This window comes from Heloderma suspectum, chromosome 1, assembly GCF_057233095.1.
Source record: "Heloderma suspectum isolate Gila_16-S chromosome 1, 16-S_ref, whole genome shotgun sequence".
Classification (NCBI taxonomy): domain Eukaryota; kingdom Metazoa; phylum Chordata; class Lepidosauria; order Squamata; family Helodermatidae; genus Heloderma; species Heloderma suspectum.
In genome coordinates this window covers 190,177,605-190,191,783 of record NC_139458.1, presented here as the reverse complement: position 1 = coordinate 190,191,783, position 14,179 = coordinate 190,177,605, and the positions used below count along the sequence as shown (strand labels likewise).

Here is a 14,179-nt window from a genome sequence, read left to right as displayed (position 1 = left end):
GCAGAAAAATGGCTACCGGGACCCCTTTGTTTGCACACGGCGCTGCTACAGACGAGAGGACGGAGGAGTGGGGGGAGGGGCGGGAGAGGAGACAGGCAAGCCGCGCGAGGCGGGAGGCTGCCGCATCCCTCTCCGCAGCCTTGCAAAGATCTCCAGCAAAGCGTATCCCCCGCCGGCCGGTGCCCTATCCGGCGGAGGTTGCTTAGCTACAGCCTTTACGCCAAGCCAGTGAGGAGGGAGGCCCGAGGAGGATGCCGTCTCTCGGAGCTTAGGCGAAGGGCGGGGGCTAGACTGCCGTCAGGGCACGGAGTGGGCAGCCGAACACCTCCCTCCGCTGCGGGGGAGCTCCGCTGAGAGCTGAAAGGCCCCGCTGCCTTTCGGAGGGGCGCATTATTGGCCCTGGGAGGGGCGCGAAGTCTCCTTTGAGGGGCGCCCCCGACGTTTGCTCATCCCCCACCCCCTCCACTCCTCTTTTCAGAACAGCGCCCCTTGTTACTATTTGGGCAGTCGATGGGGATTCTGCTTCTGGGTTCGACTGGGTAGTTATCAGCTACCTCGGGCGCTCAAAACTTGAGCGGCTAGGCACCCTCAGATAATTTGGAAAGGAAGGGAAGGATAGGATAGCATAGCATAGCATAGCATATCTTAGGAAGGAAGAAAAGATATTCTAGGCTTTCTTTTTGTACGCTGGTAAAGTTCTATTTGTAAGCACATTATTCTTGTTATCATCTACCATCTGGATTGGAATATGCAGGAGTATGTGTGAAGAAAACAGCTTCCAGTTTGGAGAATGCTAGGCAATGGCTGGGGAATGTGTGTGGATAGGGATAGGTGGGAGGGGCCCTGCCGCTGCGAAGAGAATGGAGAAGAAAAATTGGCTCCATTTGGTGACGTCTTAAGCTCTACTGACTTTACTGAGACCTTTTTGCGTGCGTAGAAACCATGTTTAGGATTGCGGACCTAGCGAGATGGGCTTTAGAAATGTGGTTTCTTACACACACAACACACACACATCTTTCTCTTAGTTTCTCTCTCACACCCTACATGCCACGGGAAGCAACAAAAATTAGTAATAAGAGTTCACCTTGAGACCTTGGGATACAGCAGGTAATTCTAAATAAAATTGGTGCCATTGAGTAAAACTAGAGATAACAGAGATAACAGCACGTTCAAAATCAGGTATCTTCCTTGCCTTCTTCGACTACAGGATTAAAAGGATTAGACTTGAAACAGCTACTTAAGGCAGCCCAGTCCCTCTGCTTGCCCTTAGCTAAGAATTAAGTGCCTAAATTTGCTCTTTTTCCCCTCCTCCCTCCCAATCCCCTTTCCTTTTGTGTCCTGTCTCTTAGATTGTAAAGCTGGGGCAGGAACTGTCTTACTTCTGATCTTTGTGAGCTGTTCTGGGAGCTTTGGTTGAAGAGTGGGATAAAATTGCTTCGAATGAATGAAGCTTAGAATATTGAAGGTTGGGATAGTGTGGCGTCCTCAAGAAATTCATCTTGAGCATTGATCTGAGGTTACTAAAATTATGCCAAGCTAAATTTAAATGCAAGCCCCTGCATCCTCCTTTCTGATTTCTCCTCCTGAAAAGCTCCAAAGAAGCCATGGGCTTGGATATTCTGGGGAAGGCTAAGAGCTACAGGCTCTTTACAAAGGTGGAGGGGGGGGGGAGTGAAATCCTGGACCTGCTTACATGTCCTACTTTATTCAGATAACCCAATGGTTCAGGAAGCTAGGTGAAGCAGATGTTAGGTGTGAAAACCAGTTGTTTATAATTTATGACAATCTGAGTGGCGGGCCAAAGCAAAAGAAACCTTGTGCCAGAAATGTCTGAGCATAAAGCAGCACCATTAAAATCTTTGGGAGTTTTGCCATTGACTCCTATGAAATATGCATCCTCCCTCTTCCCCATCTCTCACTGTGTGTGGGCACAGATCCCACACCTGTTTACTTAGAAGTAAGATCCACTGAAATCAATAGGGATTTTCTTGCCAAGTAATTTGTTTAGCCTTGACGTGTTCTGTGGCTGGCCTCCTGCATAAAGGCAAAAAAACAGAGACTGAGCGAAGGCAAGACATTTGTTTCTAATAATTGGGTTATGGTTAAATAGAGGCCGATCTCATCTCCAACAGTATACACCAGCAGCAGCCCTGAAAAATATGATTTTCTGAGACTCGCTTACCAGGGTGACTTAAAATAACTTTTATCTGAAAATAAAATAGAATAACACAAAACTTTATGCTGATCCTGGTCACAGGCTGCTTAAATCCCGTTGACTAGAATAACCTTTCATGAGCTATAGCCCACTTCCATCAAAGTAAGCTATAGTCCACAAAAGCTTATGCCAGATTTTTGTTTTGTTGTCTTGTGGCCTTTAAGGTGCCACAAGACTTGTCGTTGTTTTGGCTGCAATAGACTAATGCAGCTACCCTTCTGGAAATAGGAACTAGAATGGCAACCATGATTCACAAGCATTGCCCATGTAATGTTGTGAATGGTTATGGTCTATACTGATGCTTTGTTTTATTATATTTTGCTATTTAAAAGGAATTTGTTTACAAGGAATTACATTTTGTCACCTTGGGTCTTTTTTGAGAGAAAGGAAACTAAGAAATTCATATTTTTATTTTTATTGTTATTAAGGTATGGCTACTCCAGTGCTTTGTTGCAACAATATTTTTTTTTTAAATTGTAAAGCAAGTTCCCAACCTCTCCCTGCTCTCATCCACCCCTCATATATAAATTATGGCATCCCCTTTACATGGTTGGAAGAGGGAATAATAAAGCAAAACAGCCCAGACACCATTTGAAGTCATGCCCATAAAACATTAAGCTGTGGGTAACACTTGGGCCTCCCAATCCTTCAGACTCAGCAGATGCCTATTGAGTGACATACCATACCATAAAGGGCCTACCCAGGGTTGGACTCCTTATGCATTGTTTTGATTTATAGGAGTGGAAAGTGAAATATGCGCTTGCATGAGGAACATAAAATAAAATCTACATGCACTATTTACTTATCAATTCTATGACCGGGTTTTTCTGGAAGACCTACTAGAAATCATATTGTTGTTATAGCTCACTGATTGTACATAGTATAAGTTATTTTAATGTGACTTTTTAAATAAAAAAATGCTTGACGAAACGGATTGTCATAGAAAGCCACTTCAGATCCGGGTGTGGTTAAAATATTTCTTCATTTGAAGCTGTTTATTCTGTTTTGTTTACAGATCTACAACACTTGGATAAAAGTGAGATTTAACAAAAGGATACATTTCCCGCCTTCTCTCATTATTAACATGGCATTTTTAAAAACAAACAACCCCCAAAACGGTAGTTCAGCCAGACACAAATGTAGGAGTAAAAACCTCTCACACAAAAAGAATTGCAGGAGTTGCCATTAGGACATGGAGAGATGGAGTTGCATTATTAGTCAAACTGAAAAGTGGGGTTTAGCTACAGTTCTGTTGTGGGAGTTCAGAAGATCTGAATCTTAACTGAGCGCTTTTTAAAGCGATAAGGAACACTTCCTGCTGAATTAATGGGCATGTATCGCTTCTAACATGTACCTAATGCCACTTTAACGTTGAGAATAGCTTTATAAATCTGGTAAGAGATTAAATGCAACATATAAATAAAGAGGAAGAGTGGGCTGGGGGGATTGAAAAAGGATGTTTGTGTTTCTTGTCCCTTTTAGGCTCCGGGCAGAAACATTTGTTTACACAAGGATTGTACCAATGTCTGCTACAGAAGACTATATTAAATATTGATAGATCTAGTAATTTCCTACCTCAAAATCCATTCCGAGCATTTCAGAAGGATTTCTTCTCCTACACCCTAACGCAGTATTTCCTTTGTATATACTTGATTGTCATTATTTCGAAGTTTTTTCTTCTTCTTTTACCCCTCCTTATTCAGCAAAAGTAAGATCATGTTTCCAGTGACGTGTATAAAATTGATTTATGGTTAGCATAAATATCATATAAATAATAACAACAGCAACAATGATAATAACAACAATAACTGAAACAGATAGCTTTTTAGCCTGAACTGCTATAGAAATCCTAATTACATCAATTAGGATTTAATAATTATATTGTTCCTAATCTCTAGATAGAAGTTTTTGCTTATTTTAGACTTAATAAATAACAACAGCCAGACAAAACTGTTTGTGTAATGCATAGTAAGGCTGCAATCCTAGACAAACTTAACAGGGAGTAAGTCCCATTGAATTCAGTGAGGCTTACTTCTGAGTAGACATGAATAGGATTCAAGTTGCCAATTTCTTGGAGGTTTTATGCATGTAGAAATTGGCCAAAAAAAAAAATGACATAGCCCAGTGCCACAACAGAGTAAATGCTACCAGTAAATGAGATACACTTCCAATCTAAGGAGGGTCATTTTTAATTCTAACTAAAATGATACCAAAGAATCTGAAATAAATTAATGTGTTTTTAGATTTTTTTAAAAAAACATAATGGCTCTTTGTGGTAATGCTTCAGTTTTGTATTAATCTATGACTTGACTTACAATTTGCTTAATCCTTACATAAACTACAAACACCAGCCACTGTTACAACTGTTCAAAACTACTTTTTCTATTTCAGACCAAATATACTAAATAGGTGAAAATGTATAGTCACCAAAGACCTGAATCAATCTTCCGAGGTTGGGGAGGGGGGTGAAGAAACTCTACAAATATCCACATAAATACATTGAAGACCAGGATTAAATAATCAATGATACAAAAAAAGTTTCTCTTAAAATCATAAATACACCTTATTTAAGTCCAAAGCAATATTTTACATTGCTGAAGGCTCCTATAAATTAACTTCTCCGAAACAAGTCCCCATTTTGGTCCCAATAGTTGTAAACTCCTCATCAGGACTCCCTGGTTGCTGATACTAATGGATTTCTACAACTTACCTTCCAGTACATCATTACCAATTATTACTCCCTTGTGGGAATGTTTTCTTTTTTAAATGAAGATATTGCACTGTCATGCTTTTAAACTGTTAAAACAAAAATTAGAAGAAAAAATAATTTTCATGGACTTAGGAGTTGCCAGAGAAATAAACAAAATAATGTAGCTGCTACTGGGGACACAGAAATCCACTAATACTCAGAGTACTCAAAGTAATTATACTGTAACATCAGGAAAAAAGTGAGGTAATTTAAACGCGAGTACATTAAATCTCTTTCTCTGTCTCTCTTTCTGAATCCATTCCAGTCTACTACAGATGCGTTAGTTTGGGCGCTTCCTGAATCCTTCCCTGAGATGTGTGATGAGAAGTAAGATCTGTGTATGTAGGATGGGGGTCACAAGGTCCATGGTGATGGTTGCCCGGGATCTGAGCAGCGCAGCTGTAGTCCACGCTGGCAGATGAAGGATGAGAAAGATGGCTGATGTTGAACATCGGGCCAGAGGCTGGCATGGAATCAACGAAGTTCCCTCCAACATACACGGGGCTGCCCTGCAAATTGGGGTTGGCAAAGCCGCCGTTGCTTTGCATGGTGTGATGGTCATACTCTGCTCCCGGGTACCTTTTCTGCTGGGGCAAGCAGCTGCTGAGAGGGGCCGTGTAAGCTGCCAGCCCGTACATGTTTTGCTGCGATTTGGCAAAGGATGTTGGCGACGGAGCATCATAGTTCAAGCTACTGACGGTGGGAAGCTGGCTGGAGTATCCTACGTGGTTTGGGCCGCTTAAAGGCGGGCTTCGGTCAGGGGACTGCCCCACCGGGGAGTGCATAATCCCTTTGGCTTTCTGGTCTTTTTTGTACTTCATCCTCCGATTTTGAAACCAGATCTTGATCTGACGCTCTGTCAGGTTCAGCAGATTGGCCATTTCGACACGGCGTGGGCGACAGAGATAGCGGTTGAAATGGAACTCTTTCTCCAACTCCACCAGCTGCGCGCTGGTATAGGCGGTGCGGACCCGTTTGGACGCAGGGCCTGGGGGGCTTTTATCTTCGCAGTTTTCTCCTGTCGAAAAAAAGGAGAGAAAGGAGCAGGAGGAGGTTGGTTGGGTGGCTGGTTCATTTACAAAGCTTGATAGCATTACCAGTGCGGTGGCAAGGAGGGGAGGGATGCTTGGGCATTCTGGAGGAGTGGGTGCCAATTTGAAAAATGTACACAAATCGCTATTATCACCCAGTTCGAATCAAGCTATTTACACCCTGCGTGATCTGTCTAAAGTGATATTACTCTGCCTTTGTAGAGTCTCATTGGGCAGTTTAGCAATTAACAATCCCCTTTTAGCTGGGTTGTATTCTCCCCCTGCAATTCTAAAGCTGCTCCCCCCAACCCATTACAGCCTTTTGAGAAAGCTGAAGTTTAGAATTCAAAGTGAAGTGAAACTGGAAAGGGACTGCAAAGCTCAGCGCCTTGCACCACTTCAATACATTAGTGAAGATCACTGCCTCATATCCACACTGGCAGGAGGGTAATAAGGAACAGGGTAAACAAAGTGACACTTTCACCAAATCCTTCGATCTCATTGGATTTTTTTTAAATTAAAAAAAAATATTTTTGAGCCAATGCTGACTTCTGAGGTTCTCACTCAGCTACCCCTACCCCACCCGCACCATGTGTAAAATGAGGACTTCATTGGATCTCTCACCCTGTTGGGAGGGAACCAAGGTTGAGCCTCAGCTCTGGGGTTCTCAGAGGGATAGGAAAGTTACAGTTCCAGGCAGGAGAGTTGTAAATCATCGAATTTAATTGGAAGAATCGATCGATCCCTGACAAAGCCCAGGAAGGTTCTCTTGACTGGTCCCAAACAAGAACAAGGCCCAGGCCTCAAAACTTTGAAGACAATGAAGCTGCTGCTGCAGCTGCTAACAAGAGTAAACCAGGCACGTTTATTATCTCTCTGAGGCGAAGCTCTAAGTCATGAGAGGACAGCAGAGTGGGGATTCTCATAGGAAGAGCTTCAGAAAGACCAGGGATTACAGCGCGCGTGCTCTTCCTCTCCAAAGTAGGCAGCCATTACAAAACCAAGGAAGGCTAGCCATAAGGCAGAACATTGTTAGATTTGTCACCACTCATCCCTTTTTCTGCACGTGAGGCGATTTTGAATAAGGGGAGGAATATGAAGGCCACCATATCGACCTTCCAGTATTTGCTCCTCCTTGTTAGAAATCTTCCCACCAAGATGGTTTCAGAGGAGATAGAGTAATCCAAAGCAGACCACAGACATTTCGGGACACAGAACCTTTACTTTGGATATGGGACTCAGGGAAAGACAGGCTTGCTAGAATCATTAGAGATGGGTATTTTCTCTCTCTCCCACTCCCTCGGGGCTACTTGGTATTTGTGGGTGATTACATGGTCTCTTAGATTCACCAGATCAATTGAGAGAGAGAGAAAAGCAAGAGGGGACACTGATGCTTTCGAGTTCTAAATGGGGAAGAACTGTGGAAACAAGTGGCATACCTAAATTCTCTATGGGGCTATGATGTGCTTATTATAAGGTATCTCTTATAATAAAGGGCATTGAAAAACTAACACCTTGTATAACAATGACATGACAAAGGGGGGCAAACATTTCCATACCAACCCCCCCCCCTTTGTTTCTTTTCATAACAACTTACAACCCCAGCAGAAAACTGGGAAGCAAATCCCATCAGTTTAAAAGAGACATTTCCAAGCACAGATTCTTAGGATCAAAGTTTTACATTCAGAGAGACCCTTAAATATCCTGGGGTAGTCACACTACTTTCAATAGGACTTACACCTAATAAACTCGTGTGGGTTCAGAAGTATGCCTTGCTCTGTGTGTACGCAATGTATTTATGTGTACATTTGTTTCAGTTTCTAGTTTGCTCCATTTCTAGAGCTTGAGCCAGCTCTAAAGAGCCAGCTCTTTATTTTTACTTTTAAAATAAATTCAGCAAGTAGGGCCAGTAAAAGATATGACCTCTAATTAATCTGACCCCCCACTCCCCTCTCTCTGTGTGCATGTGTGTTAAAGAACAGGAAGCAAAGCAGAAAGATAGACTCTTTAAATTGGGTGTAATTTCCTATGAAATTTAGAATGTAAGCTTTGAACTCTCACATAATTCTTACTCAGGCTGAGTGTTCAAGGGGGCAGATTAAAAGAAAAGGGAGAAATAGCCATCTCCAGTTCTCTTCCTCTGTTTTGCAGATCTGGGAGAGCTGGGTAAAAGTCATGAGTTGCTTATGACATTGTACAGAGCTGGGTTTCTCACACACACACACACACACACTCACTCAGCTCCCTTCAAAATTCAGCGGGGAAACAGTCCTGTGCGATTCCAGCTCTTGCCTCCTGAACTTTCCATACCACTTAATATATAGCAGGAGTGGGGAACATGTAGCCCTCCAGGTGTTGTTTGGACTTCAACTCCCATCAGCCCCAGCTAGCATGGCCAATGGTCAGGGCTGAGGGGCGCTGTTATCCAACATTATCTGGTGGACCACACATTCCCGACCCGTGATGGGCAGAATTCGCTACTACAAGACCCGGAGATGGCTTTAAAGGAGAGAATAGACAAATTCATGGGAGTAAAAGGCTGTCAATAGCTACTAGTCATGATGGCTACAGGAAGCCTCCAAGCTGCAACCCAGCTCCTGGGGAGGGCTATTGCCTTCGTGCCCCACCTTCCCAGTCATCTGGTTGTCCGGCGGGAAACAGGATGGGGGCCTAGAATGGCAGGCCTCTCCTCTGAGCGCCTTATGTTCAACGGCATTATTATACGTCTCGCTCTACAGCAACTTGCGGCCCTCCAGATCTCGCGGCCTACAAGTCCCAGCCTCCCTCGCCGTGGGCTACGCCGACTAGGGCTGTCGGCAGCTGTAGGCCAGGCCACTGGAGGGCCAAGAGACGCTGCTCGGCGAGGGCGGAGGGGCAGAGAAAGAGCGGCGCCCTGTACGAGAGACCCGAGGCGGGAGGGGCTGGCGCCCCAGGTCGGGGGGCCGGGTACCTGCGGGGGCGCAGCTGTTTTTCTGCTTGGCGTTCTGGCGGGACTCCTTCATCCAGGGGAAGATCTGCTTGCTAATGGTGGCCGCGGAGCCGCTCGACGAGTGGGGCCCGCCTTTGCCCTTTTTGGCGGGAGCCGCGTGGGCGGGGTTGCTGGTGGGCGGGGAGGGCGAGGGCAGCGCAGGGGGCGGCGCCTGTGGCTGCGGCGGCGGCTGCTGCTCGGCCAGGCCCGGGGGCGGCGGGGCGGCGGGCTGGCTGCCTCCGCCGGGGCGCATGCAGCTGCCGCTGAGGTCGGCGCCCTTGTGGGCCGGCGGCGCCCGGATGGGGGCGGCGCCCTGGAGGGAGCAAGCGGAGCCCGGGTAGTCGGTGTCCAGAGCCGGCTGGGCGTAGGACTGCGGCGGGCCGGTGGTGTAGGCGTAGGCGTCCGCTTTGCCGTAGCCGCCGTAGCCCCCGAAGAGCGCCGCGTTGTCGTAGTAGGCGGTTTTCTGCATCGTGGGCTCGTCGCTCGCCAAGGCCTCGGGAGCCCGCTCAAATAACATTGACCGCCGCCGCCCCCCGCGCGCGGCCTTGGCTTCCTCACGTCTTGGGCTCCGGCCAGTCGCTGCTGCTGCTGCCGCCGCCCACGGAACCACCTGGAGAACAGAGGGGAGGCCACAGAGATAAGGAGAAAGGAGTCACATGCGGAGGGAAGAAACCAAGGCGGGCGCGCACGTGTGGGACCCAGCGGCGGGCCAACTGGGACACTCTGGCCCCGATAGCGTTCCTCGCGCGTTGGCCCGCGTTCCGCCTCTCTAGTTCCCCTCGGGCTCAGGAGCAGGCGCTCTCCGCATCCACCCCAACCTACACACACAGCTGCTAATCAGATGTTCACAAGATGACAGCCACACAGGTGCATGGCCACCCGTGGCAGGCGCTCACACACTCATCATGACCCACACTGGGACAAGCAGCTCAAAATCCGCCATGGTTTGACATTTCACTCGTAACCACACCACGGGAAAGTCACAGGCGTACACGTGAATTGACTTTTAAGGGATTTCTCAAGCATACCCATGCACGCAAAAGTCAAGCCCAGGGAAATGTGGCCAGGCTCTCAGCTCCTGGTTCTCTCCCTCTCTCACACACACAGGACGTAAGATCTCCATTGTTCCGTGTTCTGCCAATCGAACCAGCTCCTAACACACACAGTTACAGGCCACACTTCTTTCCATACCAATCCTCTCATACAACACTACAGCCTAACATCCAGAGAAGAGGACTCATAGCTAGGGTCCAGTTTCGTCTCTCTCACACACATACACCTATCTATCTTTGTATAGCCATGGACTACTATTCAACACACATGGCCCCATCATAAATGCAATGAAAGAAACACACTATGGGATGGCCTGTTATGGCAATTTCTGCACACAGTTCCTAACAAACATCCCCAATGCTTCTTTCACACGTGCACAACATGGCAAACATGCATTATCTCGAACAGCAGAAATCCTTACATTGCCTCTTCTGTTTCTTCCCTTATTCTCACAAATCCCACATGGTCCAGACTAACATTTGAGTCCACTCTTCCTCATCACTGTTTTTCCTTCCACCACAGCAAGAAAGTAATGCTCACCTATATATGGCTGGCCTCGCCTGCCAGTTCGCATAGTCTCTTTCACACGTTTCACACATTTCACTTTTGGCCTCAATTGCATGCAGCCAGCCTTCTCTTTCACGTCCCTTTTCTCTCTCAGAAGCACAAGACAGTCAGCCATTAATACCTCACATCCCAATCCTAAACACAATTCATTGGGACGCAATTTCTATTAAAATCATAGGGTTTCTTCTCTTCCAGCTGTATGTGTTGAGAATAGGGGTATATTGGGAGAGCCATTAGTGACATTAATGCTGTATTCTCACCTCTGGATGCCAAGCACCTTCCACTGGAAGTGTACAACTCTAGAACAACTAAAGTGTGTAAGGTGGCAATGTAAGTGACTATAATGAAATCAAAGGACGTAACCACCCAAGCCTAATTCAGCATTAAATTAACAAATCTCAGATTAGCAGAAAGATGCAGGTCCTTCTGTGCAATTTTTATGGGCATTATCGTCTCCCTTTTGTTGAGAAGTTATCAAAAGTTTATCGCTGCTCTCCTGAAAACAGAATTTTTAAGCATGACTTTTTAGAACTTGGTAGTAGTATCCCTTACTTTGATGGAATGCTAAATCAGTCATCCCAATATAAAGAGTTTTTTAAAAAAAGAAAGAAGGAACAGTCCTCTGTCAAACAAGAATGAGTTGTTATGGGAGCTTGGCTTGTTAAACTACCCTGAACCAGCTGTTAAAAAGTCAACATTTATTTGACTGCTCACAGTTTATCAATAAATTCATAAACTGTTTTTTATGTTTTGACATTTTTTAGAAGTATTGTAAAAAACACACACCCTAAACTCTGTCTCTTCCACCACATTATTATTTATTTTATTGTTTTAGGCAAGCATTTCTATATCGTTGCTGTTTGATCTCTGTACAATTTCTTGGTATAAATATTAACCAACATTTGTTGTTGTTGCCTTTTTCTTTTCCTCCCCCAACCTTTGTCCCCCCCCACCCCAAGTCACGCATGCGCACCAGTATTTGTGAGCCTGGAGTGACATGATGGATTGAACCAGAACTGGAACCTGAAAAACCAGTGAAAATTCCATCTCTATTGTAAATCCTGTCTCTTGATGTTTTGTTTTTTCCTGGGAAGATTTCTAAGAAGTTAAAGTGTAACTAAGGGCATTCAGTAATTTTGATTTGCAATATAAAGAAGAAATACATAGGTCAACTACCTTAGTTAGGGTTAATTTTGACTTTAAAGCTATCTAAAGTACAGGAGGTTATTTCCATGATATGGAAAAGCTCTTCTGCTTGTTGATTACCATGCAGAAAAGATTCCTGGCTCAGGAAAGATTGACATACACAAAAGAGAGGTTTCCCCCTCTCTGTTACTAATAATACACTATATAGTGTTAGTGCTATACATTGTGCTAGTTCCTTAATATATTCCTGAACATAAGCCTGCATTTTCTAGATGTTGAAGGATCCTTCCCTCAATGCTAGAAAGAGACTAGGTGGTTTTCTCTCCTAATTCTTATAGATCCCTCCAGACCTCCTTAGCTCCACTTGGGCCAAGATATTAAATTATAAATTACATGTGCTATGTAGTGGGTACAGTTATGGACATAGAATGGCAAGGTCTAGGGTTCCCATCTCCACTCAGACAAAAGCTCACAAGGTGATCTTGGGTTACTCACTATATCTAAACCTAAGCTACCTTGTGAGGTTCAAAAGAGGGGGCTGTATGTCACCCTGACCTTGGAGGAAGAGCAGAATTCAAATCCAATACATTAATCTGTAGATAGATAAATTCATAACAAATCTGTATTTGGGTTGTATTGCATGCACAGTACATTTCTTTACAGGCCAAATTCATGGAATTTAACTTCTAACCAAAGTGCTCAGGACTGAGCTGCCCAGCCAATATTCTCTGAAAAGCCTAATCTAACCAGAAAAGTGGTATTGGCAATCAGTCATAACTAGGTTCCTAACACTTCGCTCCTAAATAAAAATAATTTCTTTTGAAGAAAGATGCAATTAAATTTACTTCCAAGCAAGTGACAAACAGTCCAATTCTCTAAGCCTCCTGATTCCACTGAGTTCTAACTGAAGTGTGCATAGGATTGCTTTTTGGGGATCACAATCAGAAAGTTGCCCATTCATGATGCTATGAAGGGATTGTCTCTCCAGCCAGTGGTTCTACTTTATGAAGAGTGTAATCCAAAATCCATTTAGTTTAAAGGCATATTTTCCATTTATTTTATTCTATGTTACAGCTTAGACCACTAGACTTTGGGCACCTAAATAAGTCCATGAATAGATGCTATTAAAGTCAAAGGAGAAGGGGGTTGATTGGCTGCTGGTGAATCTTTGAGTGCTTACGGTGAAATAAATCCATTTTGGGTCATAGAACCCACTCATTTAAACTCTTTTGAAAATGATACCACAATCAGTAACCACAATCAGATACTCCCTGTGACTACCATCTTTTGCATTGCTATAGGTAGTGGTACCAATATGGTATCTTTTCACTTTATAAGTTTGCTGCCTCCCCAGTAATCACTTATGGACATCATGGCTGTGACTTAATTTACATAAAACTATTTTCATATCTTGAAAATATTCTTAATTTGCTATATTTTCCCATCTCTGTCATAATTTGCTCCTCTCAATTTAATCTACAAAATATTCCACCTTCCTGGCATGTTTGCAAATGTTCACTCTGCATTTTAAATAGAAGAACAATAGAGTCTTTCATCACATTTTGTTTGTTCAAGTAAAGGTTCCTTAAGGTGTTTATAAAAACAAAACCATTTAAAATAACATAAATGTTCAGATAATTAGACAGGGAAAGGGTTGCATGTTTGGTATGTCAGTTTCAACATGCACCCTTAGAAAACTAAAATATTATAAGAAGGGGTTGCAGCGTTAAGTCTGTGGGAGCAAAAGCAAGAAAGTCTTGTGACTCCTTGAAGTCTTACAGATTTATTGTGGCATGAACTTTTCTGGACTAGAGCTCATCCATGAAATGTTGTCCTCAGTTGGCAGAAATATGTACCTGTGCATGTGAATGCGCATGCGCGCGCACGCGCACAGACACACACATGCAGTGAAAGATACAGTAGGGACAAATGGTCATGAGATGGCAGGAGAAAGATTCTGTTAAGAAGCAAAAATAAATAAAATTGACCAACAGGAGGTCCACGATTACCTTCAATTTATCTATACATTAATAGTGTCTAAACGCTTATTTATTCACAAATGGTAATCCATAAACATAAAGTTCCTGCTCCCAGCCATTTGCTGGTGGCCTGCTCTCAAAGGTTCTTGTTTATTCCAACCTAGCACCGCCACTGCCCCCCTGCTTCATTCGCCAAAACCAGGTTCTCCCAAACAAGGCAGGACGCCTTCTGAAAGAATATTGCAGCAAAACCGAGAAGCTTTATTTCTTTTCTGAAATACCAACTGCTTGTGAACTCTGCTTGAACCTAAAAAGGAGGCAAAGGGCCATAAATCACATGGACAATGCTCTACTGTTTGGTGGTTCATCTTTTAGATCTCCCCCCCCCCCCCCGCACACTTTCCCCTTGCTTTCCTTCTTTTCTCAAACCCCTAACACGTTTTGGCTTTGCAAGAATGTCAGGCGCTTAAA

The 14,179-nt window shown here is 44.2% G+C and overlaps 1 protein-coding gene across 2 annotated transcripts in view; it reads right to left on the bottom strand.

The window, feature by feature from the left end:
- Window positions 1–2,640: 2,640 nt before the first annotated feature.
- HOXD3 (homeobox D3) overlaps window positions 2,641–14,179 on the bottom strand; it is a 50,623-nt gene continuing 39,084 nt past the window's right edge. The window contains exons 4-5 of one of the 2 annotated variants that reach the window (XM_084813691.1): window positions 8,946–9,573; window positions 2,641–5,982 (exon numbers count right to left, since the gene is read on the bottom strand). In XM_084813691.1, coding sequence (XP_084669817.1) covers window positions 5,234–5,982; window positions 8,946–9,480 — 1,284 coding nt within the window. In that variant the 5' untranslated portion in view covers window positions 9,481–9,573 and the 3' untranslated portion in view covers window positions 2,641–5,233. Of the gene's footprint in view, window positions 5,983–8,945; window positions 11,475–14,179 lie in introns of those variants that run through there. The other variant, XM_084813700.1, reaches the window with a different exon arrangement.